General features: G+C 42.3%; 3 protein-coding genes across 7 annotated transcripts in view; 2 read left to right on the top strand and 1 right to left on the bottom strand.

Moving 5' to 3' along the window:
• Window positions 1–2,566: 2,566 nt before the first annotated feature.
• LOC121689718 (complement factor I-like) lies at window positions 2,567–8,807 on the top strand. Its single transcript, XM_042069787.1, has 5 exons — window positions 2,567–3,411; window positions 4,207–4,572; window positions 5,515–5,708; window positions 7,319–7,426; window positions 7,655–8,807. Exons 2-5 carry the CDS (start codon window positions 4,532–4,534, stop codon window positions 7,813–7,815), a joined length of 504 nt encoding a protein of 167 aa, XP_041925721.1. The 5' UTR covers window positions 2,567–3,411; window positions 4,207–4,531; the 3' UTR covers window positions 7,816–8,807.
• A 545-nt stretch (window positions 8,808–9,352) lies between these two features.
• On the top strand, window positions 9,353–13,325 carry LOC121690188 (complement factor I-like). The gene is given in 6 exon segments (XM_042070611.1): window positions 9,353–9,368; window positions 9,553–9,677; window positions 10,478–10,581; window positions 10,741–11,024; window positions 12,383–12,484; window positions 12,761–13,325. Coding segments are annotated over 6 exon segments (846 nt in total). The 3' UTR covers window positions 12,976–13,325.
• A 100-nt stretch (window positions 13,326–13,425) lies between these two features.
• The window catches only part of LOC121689717 (calcium uniporter regulatory subunit MCUb, mitochondrial-like), an 11,407-nt gene continuing 10,627 nt past the window's right edge, over window positions 13,426–14,205 (bottom strand). For all 5 annotated transcript variants that reach the window (XM_042069782.1, XM_042069786.1, XM_042069784.1 and 2 more), the window contains 2 exons: window positions 13,942–14,094; window positions 13,426–13,774 (listed from right to left, as the gene is read on the bottom strand). In XM_042069782.1, the coding sequence (XP_041925716.1) occupies window positions 13,703–13,774; window positions 13,942–14,094 (225 nt within the window). In that variant the 3' untranslated portion in view covers window positions 13,426–13,702. The remainder of the gene's footprint in view (window positions 13,775–13,941; window positions 14,095–14,205) is intronic.

Consider the following 14,205-nt stretch of genomic DNA (forward strand, 5'->3'; position numbering starts at 1 on the left):
ATAGCCTAATCACACAATATTATACCATGTTTGAATATTGACATTGTGATGAGTGTGATGGATACTAGCTAGCATAGCTGTGCAATTGTCAACGTGCTCAACTCCCTATCTGAGGTGCTGCTGTTTGCGGGTTTGAGTCAAGGCAGGCAGGTTACACAAGCCTGGTGCTAAAGAAACAAACGGTAACCGCACACTGAAACACAAATCACACTAGCATCAAATTTCCTCTCTTATCTCCCCACCCCTCTTGCCAGCAGTGGGGGTAATCATTGACCAAACAGCTCATATTGATGGTCAGTTTATTTGATATTCCAGTAAAGACTGTAGGCTACCGGAATGTACCTGACCACTGATTTGTCATTGTTTGTTCATTGCACATAGTTTGTGTGTGTTCACAGCACTTTCTGGACGGACATTTTCTGTTAGAGAGTCTGTGTCAAGTATGTGTGTAAGAGACAGTCATTGTGTTTCTGATACAAAAACAAGCATGAAGCTTCACACGGTAGCACTACTGCTGGCTCTACTTATCCAGAAGACCCACCTGGTGAGCTACTCACACACCCACATAAGCAGAGTTGGGGAAGGGAAATGTTGGATTTTTCTTTTTCTGTCTTTTTTTGTTTAGTCTAGTAATAGCCTATGATGGTGAGTAGGGTATCAATGTGGATAGTGAGGAACACATGACCATTTGTCTCATTTAGGGAAGTCACATGACTACACATTAAAAAATGTGTTTCAATTGGTCTGATGAAGAGACAGAATTATTTATATAGTTGGTTTGAGGTGAAGACATTGGTGCAAGAAGCAAGCAATAGAAAAATAAAAAAATGTATAATGATAATTGTGGACAGAATTGCCATGCTGCTGCTGCCAAGTATAACATGCTTAGGTTTGGATCATTTTTATTCTCCTTGCATTCTGCTGCCCTCTGTTAATGTTAGGCCTACCCTGGCTTTTGGTGAATTTAATTAAAGTTAAACTACAAAAAACTATCAGATTTTGTGATCCATTGTCACATTTACCTAGAGGGACTATTGCTGGAAGATAAAGTCCATCATTAATCACAATGCATTACTTAATTGTGTTTTTTGACATTGTGAAAATATTGGTTAGTTTCACATACACACACATCTCTCTCTCTTTCTCTGTGTACAATAATGTGCGTTTGTCTCTAACTTTTTGTTAGCCTGGTTAACACCAGATCACTTCTCAAATCTCACTGAGAGTGGGTCTGGAAAAGCTTCATTGACTTACAACTTCCATGGCCATAACCAGCAATGAATATGAAATTGTGTGTGTGTGTGTGTGTGTATGTGTGTCTGTGTGTGCATGCATGTGAGTGTGTGCGTGCCTATGTGTGGATGTGTGTGTGTGTGTGTCTGTGTGTGTGTGTGTGTGTGTGTGTGTGCATGCGTGTGTATGTCAATTTGTCTTCATCTCCTAAAGAGCCTGACCTGGGATTTTGAAGGCCGATACCGATTTTTAATATTTGAGTTTTTCAATAACCGATATACTGGTGGGACATTATGTATTTGAATAGGCCAAACTATCTAGTTTCCTAATGAAAGGCTCTTCATATACAGTAATTTATTTGTTTTAAGAAATAAAAGAGCGTAGGCTATAGAATAGAAAGAATAGTAAGAATAAAAGAGGTCTTTGTTCTATTATAACCACATTGCCACAATCTGCATTGTGAGCAGTTTATACTTAATGACTATCCCTTTATGCAAGCAAAACATTATACAAGTATGATCAGTTATTTTACTTTACCTTTAGCCTTTGTAGCCTAAACCATGCTCTTCCTTACTTGAAAAACCTTTGTTGAAATGCAAGAAATTGAAGACTGAAACTAGGGAGTAGTCTAGTGGGTGTTTGGGAATGAACGTTAGCTCAGATGCTCACATTTATTTCATGTAGACTTTTTGTTGTCTTAATGCAACATTTCACAAGCACTGGCAGGGCCACCAAGGACTGTGAGCAAGTCAACAGCATTTAGCAAGCAGAAGTGTTCCAGCCCTGTGTTTAGGATGCATCGTAGACAGGTAGTCTATTTATGCCCTGCTCATTAGCGTTGTGGCTAATTAACTTAGCTCCTGTCAGTATGGTCAGAAATGAATGAGATGACAGTTGAAAGAGACAATTACTGTTATCAATTTGCTCGGTATAACTGAGTTTATGTTTCACAAATACACCAACAATCAAACCAGCCTCCATCACTCAACCAGCTTAATGTTATGTCCATATTTTACATAATATTAAGCTGGTGTAAGATTAACGTTCCTGCAGTAAAAACCAAGTATGTCTGATAAACATTCTCAGGTTTATTTCAGCTTCAAGAAGAAATGGGAATTACATTTCACCTGGAAATCATCCTACCATGAATAAACTTAGCCACCTTTGAGTTGTCGGAAGTCACAGTGAAGTAAAACCAGAGCCTGTTTACCAAAACCAAGTCAAGTAATGCATGTATGTCTGTTCATGTGGTGTGAGTGTGTGTGCTTGTATGTGTGTGTATGCGTGCATGTGTGTGTGTGTGTGTTTGTGTGTGTGTGTGTGTTTGTGACAGAGAGTGTGTGTGACACAGTCCTGCTTAGCTCCTCTCCTAATCTTCCCTTAGCAATAACTCTTTGCTCAACACCATCATCTACAGGCCGATGGGTGTACAGTCACTAAATATACACATACATTTGTTTATTTTATGGCCCCCCATGAATGAAATTTCATGAAACTTGGCATACCCCAGAGGATGTCAGGTTAATCGTACACATGAAATTTGGTGCAGTTCAGGACATCTCAACTGAAGAAAGGGGCAATTAAAGCAGTATAATGTTGCTTTTTCATTTTTAGGGGTCCTTGGGCTGAAAAAGGTTGAAGCAGGAGTCTTCAACCTTTTTCATAATTCAACCATTTTTTATAATTCATGATTAAGGGCCTCCTACCTCCTAGGTACTCAGTAGTTTGCATGACCTCACATGTTCATCTCCTAAAGAGCCGTCGGGGCATGTGACGTCAGACGTCGGGGCATGTGACGTCAGATGGTGTCCTGGGGGAACTGCTCCCATCACCGAGCTCCTCCAGTCTGTGGTGCTGGCGGTGTTGGATGGACCAAAACATAATGTCCCAGAGGTGTTCTACTGGATTTAAGTCAGGGGAGTGTGGGGGACAGTCAATGGTATCAATTCCCTCATCCTCTAGGAACTGCCTGCACACTCTCGCCACATGTGGCAGGCCATTGTTGTGCACCAGGGGGAACCCAGGGCCCACTGCACCAGTACAGGGTCGGACAATGGGTCTGAAGATTTCATTCCGATACCTAAGAGCAGTGAGGGTGCTGTTGTCTTGCCCATAGAGGTCTGTGTGTCCCTTCAAGGATATGCCTCCCCAGACCATCACTGACCCACCACCAAACCGGTCATGCTGAATGATGTTGCAGGCAGCATAACGTCATTTCAACATTTCCAGACCCTTTCATGTCTGTCACATGTGCTCAGGGTGAACCTGCTCTCATCTGTGAAAGGCACAGGGCGCCAGTGGCGGACTTGCCAATTGTGTATTCTATGGCAAATGCCAATTGAGCTCCACGGTGCTGGACACAGGTCCCTCTAGAGACCATCAGGCCCTCAGGCCACCCTCATGAAGTCTGTTTCTTAGTGCAGCGCAAACACATCTCTTTTTTTATTTTATTTTTATATATACTTTTTTGATCCCGTGAGGGAAATTTGGTCTCTCTAGTAAATGAAGGTTTTAAATGCAGTTTTTACAAAATTCCAAAAGTCCATATCTATTTAATCCTGTCGCCATCAGCTCAGCCATTGTGTTGAATGCACTGCTCTATCTGTCATCATAGAAAGCCTGCCCCATGCTGGATAAGTGATTGTGATTGGTGCCTGGGTTTTTGGAACATTGGAAAAAGGTGTCAATGCCTTCCTTGCCAGACTGACCTGCAGAGCAAATTCAAATTTGTTAACAGGTTCGTCTGGGTTCACCCAGGATAACTTTTTGTCATTTTGTCCATGATTTCTTGTCCAAGGACGCACCAGCTCTAGCTACATTTGTGGATGAGCACCTGGGCCCGGAGGAGTGCTTGAGACAGAATCACATGCACATGTCTTGCAAGAAGGCTTTCTGCCTGCCGTGGACACGTTGCATGAACGCGACGTGTGTGTGTAAGAGGTCTTTTGAGTGCCCGCGTGGCTCGGCCTGGAGGGTGTGCGGGTTCAACAGCTGGACATATGGCAGCCACTGTGAGGCCCTGGTGGAGAGCTGTATGACAGGAAAGGTGACTTTTTCTCACTTTGGGGACACATGTAGTGGTGAGGCGCACATATATTTATGCACACACACACATGCATAAAAACACACACTGCAGGTTACGTCTGTTGAATGGATGTCTTTGGATGAATGTGTGTGTGTGTGTCTTTATGTGTAGTGGACAATGTGTTCAGCACCTCTCTGAAGACGAATAAACAAGTGATTAAGGTGACACTGCCTAGCATCTCCAAGAACGTGTTGGTGTGCGGCAGACTGGGACATGGCTGCGGCCAATGTAATGTGCCGTCAAAAGACTGGCAGGTACATACCTGGGTCTCTGTCAATCAAATGGGTAGGACAGACCCCAGCACACACACACATAGATCTGAGGACAGACACCAGCACACACACTCTGAGACCTGAGGACAGACACCAGGACACACACACACACACACACACACACACACACACACACACACACACAAATCTGAGGTCAAACGCCAGCACACACACTTTAAGACCTGGGGACAGATCCCAGCACACACACACACACACACACACACACACACACACACACACACACACACACACACACACACACACACACACACACACAGAGATCTGAGGACAGACCTCAGCTCACACATTCTGAGATAGTGTTAATTTTGTCACCTATTTTTAATTTTGTCTTAGTCTTAATCTTTGGACGAAATGTCCTTTTTAGTCTTTGTCATATTTAGTAATTCAAAAATAGCCTAAACTCGCCTATGCTGTTTAGTTTAATCTCTTTCTACTCAACTACTTGAACTGCTCTATTTCTTATCCTGGACTGCCACCTACTGGGTAGAAAAGGGAACAACATAGTAAACACAGTGACAAATCACTTTACAAATCAATTTACTTTACCTGAAAAGTTTAGGAAGCATTGTCCTCCCTTTCCTCAATGGACGAGCCTCCTCATACAAGTAGTAGAACATAAGTAGCACCTAAACAATTCAATAACATGGAAGATCGGGGGTGCTGTGGCATCTGTACCATATTTGGGTCCAAGTTCCCACGTTTCCAGATCCCCATCTCACTCACCCACTTGCTTCCTGTCATTCTTCACTGTCCTATCTTAATAAAGGCAAAACAATTAAAAAAATGAATACCATGCAAGATCACTCATGACATACTGTACCTTACAAGTAAACCACATACGTCAATACACTTTCTTTCTTTTGCTCTCACTCTGTCTCATTCTCTCTCTCTCTGTCTTCTCAGAGGTGCAAGCACTGCTGGAATTATGTCATTCTCAGAGGTTCAGAGCGAGGACACTAGTCTGCCTGATGTGTGTGTGAGGGTACAGTGCACAGGGCACGAGTACTCACTGGCCGAGTGTAACATCTATGGTGATATGAAACCGCTCACTTCCCAACACAGTGTCGCAACGGTCCACTGTGCAACAGAAGATGCAGGTCAATACACACACTCACTCACACACACACACACACACACATGAGCACATGTACACACACACACACACACACACACACACATACACACACACACACATAGTAGTCTTACACAGAGACAGTGGCACCGGCAGGCGTAATCCTGTACGCACTGTGCGTACAATTTTTTCACGGCTTTATTTGTGAAATCATTCAATATTGGCATTATTCCGAATAAAACCGGAATATGGTGTGCATGGAAACCATAGACTATAAAATATGAAAACGTAGCATCATGACATGATAACGACGAGACTGTCCTCTATGGTCACGGTCTACACGTGTTTAAAATGTTGCATTGTTTGCTTACCTCTGTAGGCTTATTAAAAAAAAAAAACACTGTTTGAAACAGGGATTCAGTTAATGCGTAGAGCAGAGGTTCTCAACCTTTTTGGGGCTAAGGCACAACATGACGAGTCGGGTTGGTGCGGGTGTTAAAGAGACACCAGGCAACGTTTTCGTGTTAATTACTCATCTTCGTAAATCGGTATATGGTTAAATGACTCATTACAGGGCGAATGAAGACTCTCTCGCCCGCCCCTACTGCCTGTAGGAAGAATATCCCGCTTGCAAGTTCAGTGTATCCTACCCGCCGACCGAAGCAGGATGAATTACATCCTGCATCCACAGCACAGAGGCAGGCCAACTAAACGCTAGCGATTGTTGCAAACGTGTGTATAATGGCAGAGCCGGCGAAAAAGCAGCGAAAACCCCTGACGGAAGATGCAAAGAAAAGGAAAAGAGCTTCAGAGCAAGCGAAGGGGGAGTTTCTTAGAGAAAAAGCATCAGGCTTGCCTGGTGTCCCTTTAAAAGTCCTTGACTGTGCGTAGGCCTATCATCTAAAAGGTTGGGATGACCAAAACAGCAGTGCAATGTATTTAGAGTGTAGTGAGCAAATCCTTATTGTTAGTAAGTTACCATATCTGTGTTTTTCTCTATCGCAAATCGCGAGATAAACTCATTGATTTATTTTTTTCTTTTCTTTCTCTTTTTCGCGGGTTGGGCAGTGAAGTTATAATGCGCATAAGGTATGTTCCCCTAATTTGAGTCAGAGCCGCTTGCTCTGTAAAGGTATTTCTGTCCTCCCCAAACTGCATTAAAATAGTGTGCTTAGCAACCAGAGAAATCTCCCTCATCCCAGAACTTTTAAAAAGCCTGAAACACCCCCACGTAACTTTTAAAAAGCCTGAATAAGCCCACGTAACCTACAGCCAGTGTTACAAAAGTTAGACGCTTTATGCGGTAGGCTATTTGATAAGGGATGACATGGGTAGGTTGACGTGATTAAGAGGGGCTTTCTGTTCCAGTTTATGTAAAGGTTTTTCTTAGGCTCAATAAGGAGAGGCCCATGTTAGGCTAGCCTACATTTACCAAAAGCGCAATTTTTGTAAATAAGGTCAGGGGGGGGGGGGGGGGGGGCACGTATGCGTGTGCATACCTTGCAACTCTAGCGGCGCCCCTGCACAGAGAAAATGTTGACTGTCATAAAGAGAGAGAGAAATGAAAGAGAGAAATGAGAGAGAGAGTGAAAGAGTAACATAAACATACAAAAACGTATTGTTTTATCTCTACAGATAGTACTTGTGAGTTCAAGTGTGCCAATGGAAGGTGTGTGAAGCTTGACAATACATGTGACGGAATCAATCACTGCGGAGACAGCAGCGATGAGATGTGCTGCAAAGGTGTGTGTGTGTGTCTGTTTGGCTGTGTGTGGACACACTCAGGTACTGTGTGTGAGATGAAGGTATCACTATCAACTTGATTTGTTTTATGCCATAGTTTTGTATTGTGATGCTTTTGTGTGTGTGTGTGCCTGTCTGTCTGTGTAAAGATAACTTATGATATGTATGTGTGTGTATATGTGAATGTGTGTGTATATGTGTGTGTTTGTGTGTGTATACTGCCCTCAGCTTGTCGACGCTATGGTTCACATTGCCAGTCCAATGTTTGTATCCCTCCTCATGCTGTTGGCGACGGAATCAGGGACTGTCTTGGGGGGGATGACGAGCTCAACACAATCAATCCGCCGACAGGTGCACCATTCTCCTACAAGAGTAACACACAGACATGATCACATAAACGACACCCATATTCTTGTTCTTTGTTTTTTGTTGTCTCTCAGTCTTTTTATCTCATATCATCATGTCTGTCATATCATATCATATCATCATGTCTGTCATAAACATCATTAGTCCCTAACCAACCAAACATTCTATTTATTAAAATGCCCAATTTAATATTTTGGTAACACTTTATAATAACTACACACAATTCATCATTTAATTCATCATTTAATTCATCATTTATTAAGCATTTGTAAAATATTAGTAAATGGTTTGTTCATCATTTTTTGTAGTATTGTTCCTACATTAGTTCTCATCAGTAAAGCATTATCACGGAAGGTGCAGATGGACTAAACACATTGAAAATAAATGACTTCCTGACTCTTTGGAAGCTCAAGTCGGCGGCGGTGTGTACGTACAGTTAGGATAAGTGACCGGACTACTTGCGGAGTGATATGAAAGAACTGAATAAGAAGCACAAAATCCGTTGCCATTGACAGCGGTCATTATTTCAGAGCTGTTACCGTCACTCCTCTATTGGATGTATGTAAAGTGCACATGTGCGTTTTAAGTAAACGCACTTTTCACCATTTTAACTCTCCACGAGAGTCATCTCATTTTTAAAAAAAAAAAAAACAATAGTCCTTAGATGAAAATAAGGACCCGTAGAACTTTGGGAAATCCCATTCAAGTCTATGGAGCATTCTTCTTGAATTGTGAAGAGCCGTATAATAATTCTTAATAAAGATGCAATAATAATTTGTTTAACAGAACTTAAGGAATTTTCTATGGTTTATATAAGATCAGTTAGAATGGATGTGTTAATGATTAAGAAACTATTTACACCTACATGTAGGCATGCCTTTATAAAAACAATGATTATTGCATAATTTATTGAGTATTGCAAATCATTTTGTTGTCAGATGTTTTACTTGTTTACAAATGCTTAATAAATGATGAATTGTGTGTAGTTATTATAAACCAATATTCCTTTCATATTTTTTATTTCTTTCCAGAACCAGTCATCTCTGCACCTAAGGAAGGTAATGCTGTGTGTGTGTGTGTGTGTGAGAGGGTGGAGGGTGGAGGGTTGAAACATGGTCCAAAACATACAGCATCTTTACTGGTGCCTTAATTCCTCATTGAAATTCCATATGGATGATTTATTTATATGCTACAATATGTGCTGTCTAGTAGGGTCATATGCCTTCTCTTTTTACCATACACTTTATAACAGAGTATCTGGAATAGTTGGGTGTTCTTAATCATCTGAATAATGTAGTTTTGCTCTTGTCAAAGATACAGTGGGGCTGCATTCTGATAGGCTCAGATCCTCCAGGACTGAACCCATTGTTGTCTGGGCTACACCTGTATACCTATACACCTACACACACATTCACCTATACACATACCTACAGTACATCTGCACTGACATCTAAACACACATGCACCTGTTGAACTGTCTTGGTCAGGTGTTCAGATGTTGGTCAGATGCTTTTTCCCCAAAGCAGCTTGCTTAGACACCTCAATGTAACCTGTGACTGCATGCCCTTCTGTCCCAGTAATTGTCTTGTGCTTACTGCTCTTTCTTGCCCTTTACTGTTTCAAGTCAAGTTAAGCTTTCTCCTACACATAGGATCAGACAGCTGTAGCATTCCCCTTTATGTCTTATGGTGGTATCAGGTTGGGGTGGCTTGCCATAAATACAGGGCATTATTGTAACATACTATACACATCGTCTGCAGATATCAAGGCACTTCGTGATTCTCTGGAGGTGTTGGAGTGTGGCATCCCAAATCCTTCTGCTACCATCGACTTCCACGGGAGGACAAGGAGGTAGAGGATAGTGGGAGGAGCTCCAACAGAGCCAGTAAGCAATAAGAAATGACGTGTAAACTTATGGAGCTCGAAAGGGACATGGGCAAAAGAAAATATCCTGGCATGCGCCAGAAGGGTTCTGGTGAGCACATGCAACTTTCTGGTGTCTACCTTTAACTTAAAAAAGGGTTCCGTGTAAACCTGTAATTGCGCTGTGGCACAATTGGTTGCAGCGTCATGTGACATATTTGGGTCCGGGTGCCCACAGGGATCCGGGTGTGAGTTAGACCCGGGTCATTTCCTGATTACACCCCGTCCCTAACTGTCTGTAACTCTTCACTGTCCTGTCTGATTAAAGGCCTAAAAAGCCCCCAAAACATTAACGAAAAAAATATTAGGTGACTTTCAGTAGTAAACTTTAAAGGCACTGTTAGCGATTTCGGATTATGTCATGTCCATTGATATTTTAACTAAATACCAAACAAAACATCAGAGATCCAACTCACCCCTTCCACCCCAAACCCCCCTTCCATTCCCACAAACTCCTGTACCACCTCGGTTATGGCTGGAACAGTTTTGTTTTTGTTATGGTTTTGGGGACAGGCTTGCTCCACTTCTATTCACGGAGCCAAAGCTGTGTATGGAGTCTGGCTTTTTTACAGAGTACTCATGGAATGGACACCTAGCAAAGAATGATACAAAAAGTGTTGCATGTTAGAAAGCATTTAGAATAGCTTACAGAACCTTTTACATGGTGTGTGTAAGTGTGTGTGTGTGTGTGTGTCCGTGTGTCTGTGTGTCCGTGTGTCCATCTATCTGCTGCTAAGCTCTCTTGTGATCTTTGACACCCAGACGCAGATTCCGTGGCAGGTGGCTATTCTGGAGAGAGGACAGATCGAGTGTGGAGGCATGTACCTGGGGGGCTGCTGGGTGTTGACCGCTGCCCACTGTGTTAGGTAACACCCTGCTCCCTCTAGTGCCATACCCAAGTATTCAGTGCAGTGTCAGGAAGGATTTATGACTTCCTGTGTGTGTGCTCTCTCACTATCTATGTCTTTTTATCTCTCTCATATCATCATATTTATGTCTTCCTGTGTGTGTTCTGCCTTGCGCAGGCGTGAGCCGGAGGCGTACCAGCTGAAGTTCTCCCTGTGGCACCGGCGGCGGCTGCAGCCGACCAGTGACGTTGCAGTGTTGGAGCAGGTGCTTGTCCACCCCGGCTATGACGCCTCCACCCACAGCAACGACATTGCTCTGCTCCAGCTGAAGAGCCCCAGGTTCAGCTCTGAATGTGCGCCCTCCAGGAACCCTGCCATCCGGCCCGTGTGCGTGACTTGGTCCAGCCAACAGTGTCATCCTGGTCACGCCTGCAGCATCTCTGGATGGGGCCACACTACATGTAACTACGCCACAGTCAAACACATGCAGTGCACATAACATAAAGTATAATATACATCTATGTGTAAATGTACAACACACAATGTTGGGAGTAATGCATTAAAAAAGTAATGTAATTACAGTAATGCATTGCTTTTTGCTGTAATGCAGTAATGTATGCAATACAATTCCAGTAATATTTTACTCTGTACAATTCTCAGTAACTGAAGTTACTTTGCTTTTTACGGTAATCCAAAATTGAGAAATGCTCAATTGGCACCAGAGAAGATTATCCAAGAATTAAAAAAAGTCATCTATGCTGGTCCTGGATTTGATTGCCTTGTTTAGATGACTGTAGAAAGGGAATTTGAGTTATCTCTGCCATTCATGCAACAGATCTAACATGGTTAGACTATACTTCTCATTTCAAGCAGTGAGAATAACTAAAATGTTGCTTTTACAGACAAAGATCGTATAGCCATTATTCTCAAACTATTTGCATTAAGTCTACACCACTGTAAGTGGAAGGAAAGGCAACCAGCAATGATGAGAACCATTTAAAGTCAACATACAATTTCACTATGTCTATATTTTACTATATTAAGTTGTGAGTGACCTTTGGCCTTTGGGGCCTACATTGTCCCATGAGCCATAACTGCAACCATTATATTGTTCTTTTGTTAGCCTTAAGCCTATCTAAGTCATTATGCCATACCACATCACCTCCTGCTGTGTAATGAGCTGCATTGAACACATGAAGATCTATTGAGAACACCAAATCCATATTTCCTGTTATTTTGGTGAAAGTAATGTAAACGTAGTGTAATGCCTTATAATTCAAAGACAGTAATATTGTAATGTAACAAATTACTTTGAGATGACAGTAACAAGTAATAAATAATGCATTACGCTTTTGAAGTAACTTGCCCAACACTGACAACACACACATTTTCTTAATGTTAATGAGGTGTGTTTACTCCAGAAAGTGCACTGAGAGAATACAGGGTTAAAAAAGGTTTCTGATACTGACTTTTAGTAGAATTAGTACATTTAACTTTTTGTACATCATACAGAAAACATTTTTAAATGTTAAGTCTCAAAGATATGTATGTATATTATGAATACAGTTAATGAAATAATAAAAGTATTTAAGAGTTTAAGAGTATTTATCTTACACTCATTATAGCTTTATACCAGTCATCTGTAATAAGATAAGTTTACCACATAAGATGACCAGACTGCTAATTTGGAAATGTTGCCTGAATTCCATGGCTCTTTTGCCTGTTTGAATGTGTTCTTTCTGTTTTATCTGACTTGGGTGTGGCATAAACCACTGATTAATCAGTATAATGTCACTGGTTCCCATGACAATGCCTACAGATGGCAGACTTCCGGATGTGTTGCACTGGGCGAATGTGACGCTGCTGGACAACTGCAAGTCCGACCACAGAGAGAGCTACCAAGAGGGAAAGATGTGTGCAGGTGAGCGGGCAAACATGAGAAGGGAACGCAGTCGCCAGACACTAGGAGACATTCATACACTATGCTTAGAATCAAAGCACATCAAATGGTGTATTGTGGTTATGATTATGGTGTCTTTACTGCACTTTGTGTGAATATGTCCAGGTGATTGTGAAGGGCAGTGTGAACTCGTCATGATGTCCCATGCACTCTGTTAGTCCTGTGCCATGTTTGTTGAGTGACTCTCAGCCCTGTGTGTGTGTGTGTGTGTGTGTGTGTGCGCGTGTGTGTGTCCAGGTGATGTGGAGAGCAGCGTGGACTCCTGCCAGGGGGACTCCGGGGGCCCTCTGGTGTGTCAGGACCCCAGTGGCCCATCGTACGTGTGGGGCATGATCGTCCACCGTGAGCGCTGCGGGCAGAGCGGCCTGCCAGGACGGTACACCCTGGTGGCGCACTACTACGAGTGGATACGGGCCACTACCGGGAACACCATCGCCAAATACAACCTTTGAGCCAGGGGCGCTGCCACTGACACAACACACTGGAGAGCAGCCGATGTGTGTGTGTGATTGTGTGTGTGCTTGTGTATTTTGTCATTGTTACCTACAGCCTACAACGGCGCAGTGATGAGAATGAAAAAGGCGGACATGCTATTCCCCTCGCAAAAAAACATGTGGAAGTAAGCACTTACGACATTCAATAATTATTGCGCAAACTTGGAGGCCGCTCATGCCGGACTCTTTGGAGCCTCTCCTCTCATTATGGTGGTAGTAAAGTACTGATCATGTGTGTTTTTGCTTAGTACGCTACTGATATCATTCATATCAATCATTGATATAAATTAAAATAGAAATACAATTGATTTTATTATACTTTTGCATTTTCATTCATACATTTCAATAGCCTGTGGCCTAATTAATCATCCTCCTACGTGGAAGATATTAGATCATGTGGAGATGACATAGCATAAGCAAGAAAATACTTTATTTTCACAAAATAATTTTTAAAGTGTTATAACAATAGACAACATACAAATAAAAGCCTGTAACAGACATAAACATTACAATAGAAACATTGAGTTAAACTCAGGTTCAAACCCATCAGTCAGACAAGGCAGTGTCTCATGGGATATGAATGATATTGTGTTTCACAATCTTAAGGCAATATCCCATGTAGATGCAGAGCCCAGCACAGTAACAGTACAGTCCTCTAAGAGTCTAGTCTGTGTGTGTGTCAGCCTCAGCCTTGGACTTGCTCCACTGGTAACTGGAGCTTGATGGGATTCCTCAAGCGACGCAAGTCATTTTCCACCTGAATATGCACATACATACAAAACAAAGAAAAGGTAGAGTTTACAAACAATGTACACAAACAACAACTAAAGAAAAAAGTGATATAAAAAAAGATGCTTTTAAACATTTTCTGTGTTTTTAGTGTGTATGGGTGTGCGTGTGTGTGTGTGTGTGTGTGAGTGTTACCTGGAGAACCTCCTCCTTGAGCTTGTTGTAATGTGTGATGTCAAACCCCTCTCTGGCTGCTGCACGGTGGAGGTGGGACAAGAAGTGACGGTCTTTGGCATCAGCATACATGAACTCCTGATTGGCTACTGAGACAGGTTGCTGGTTGTTTCCCTGGAATATGTGTGTGAGTCATAAGACATTCAATACACCACATCCATCACACAAATATTAACAATCCACTTATGTGCTCTACACAAATACTGCCAATACACACACAGAACA

The sequence above is a fragment of the Alosa sapidissima genome, chromosome 18 (assembly GCF_018492685.1).
Source record: "Alosa sapidissima isolate fAloSap1 chromosome 18, fAloSap1.pri, whole genome shotgun sequence".
Taxonomy (NCBI): Eukaryota; Metazoa; Chordata; class Actinopteri; order Clupeiformes; family Clupeidae; genus Alosa; species Alosa sapidissima.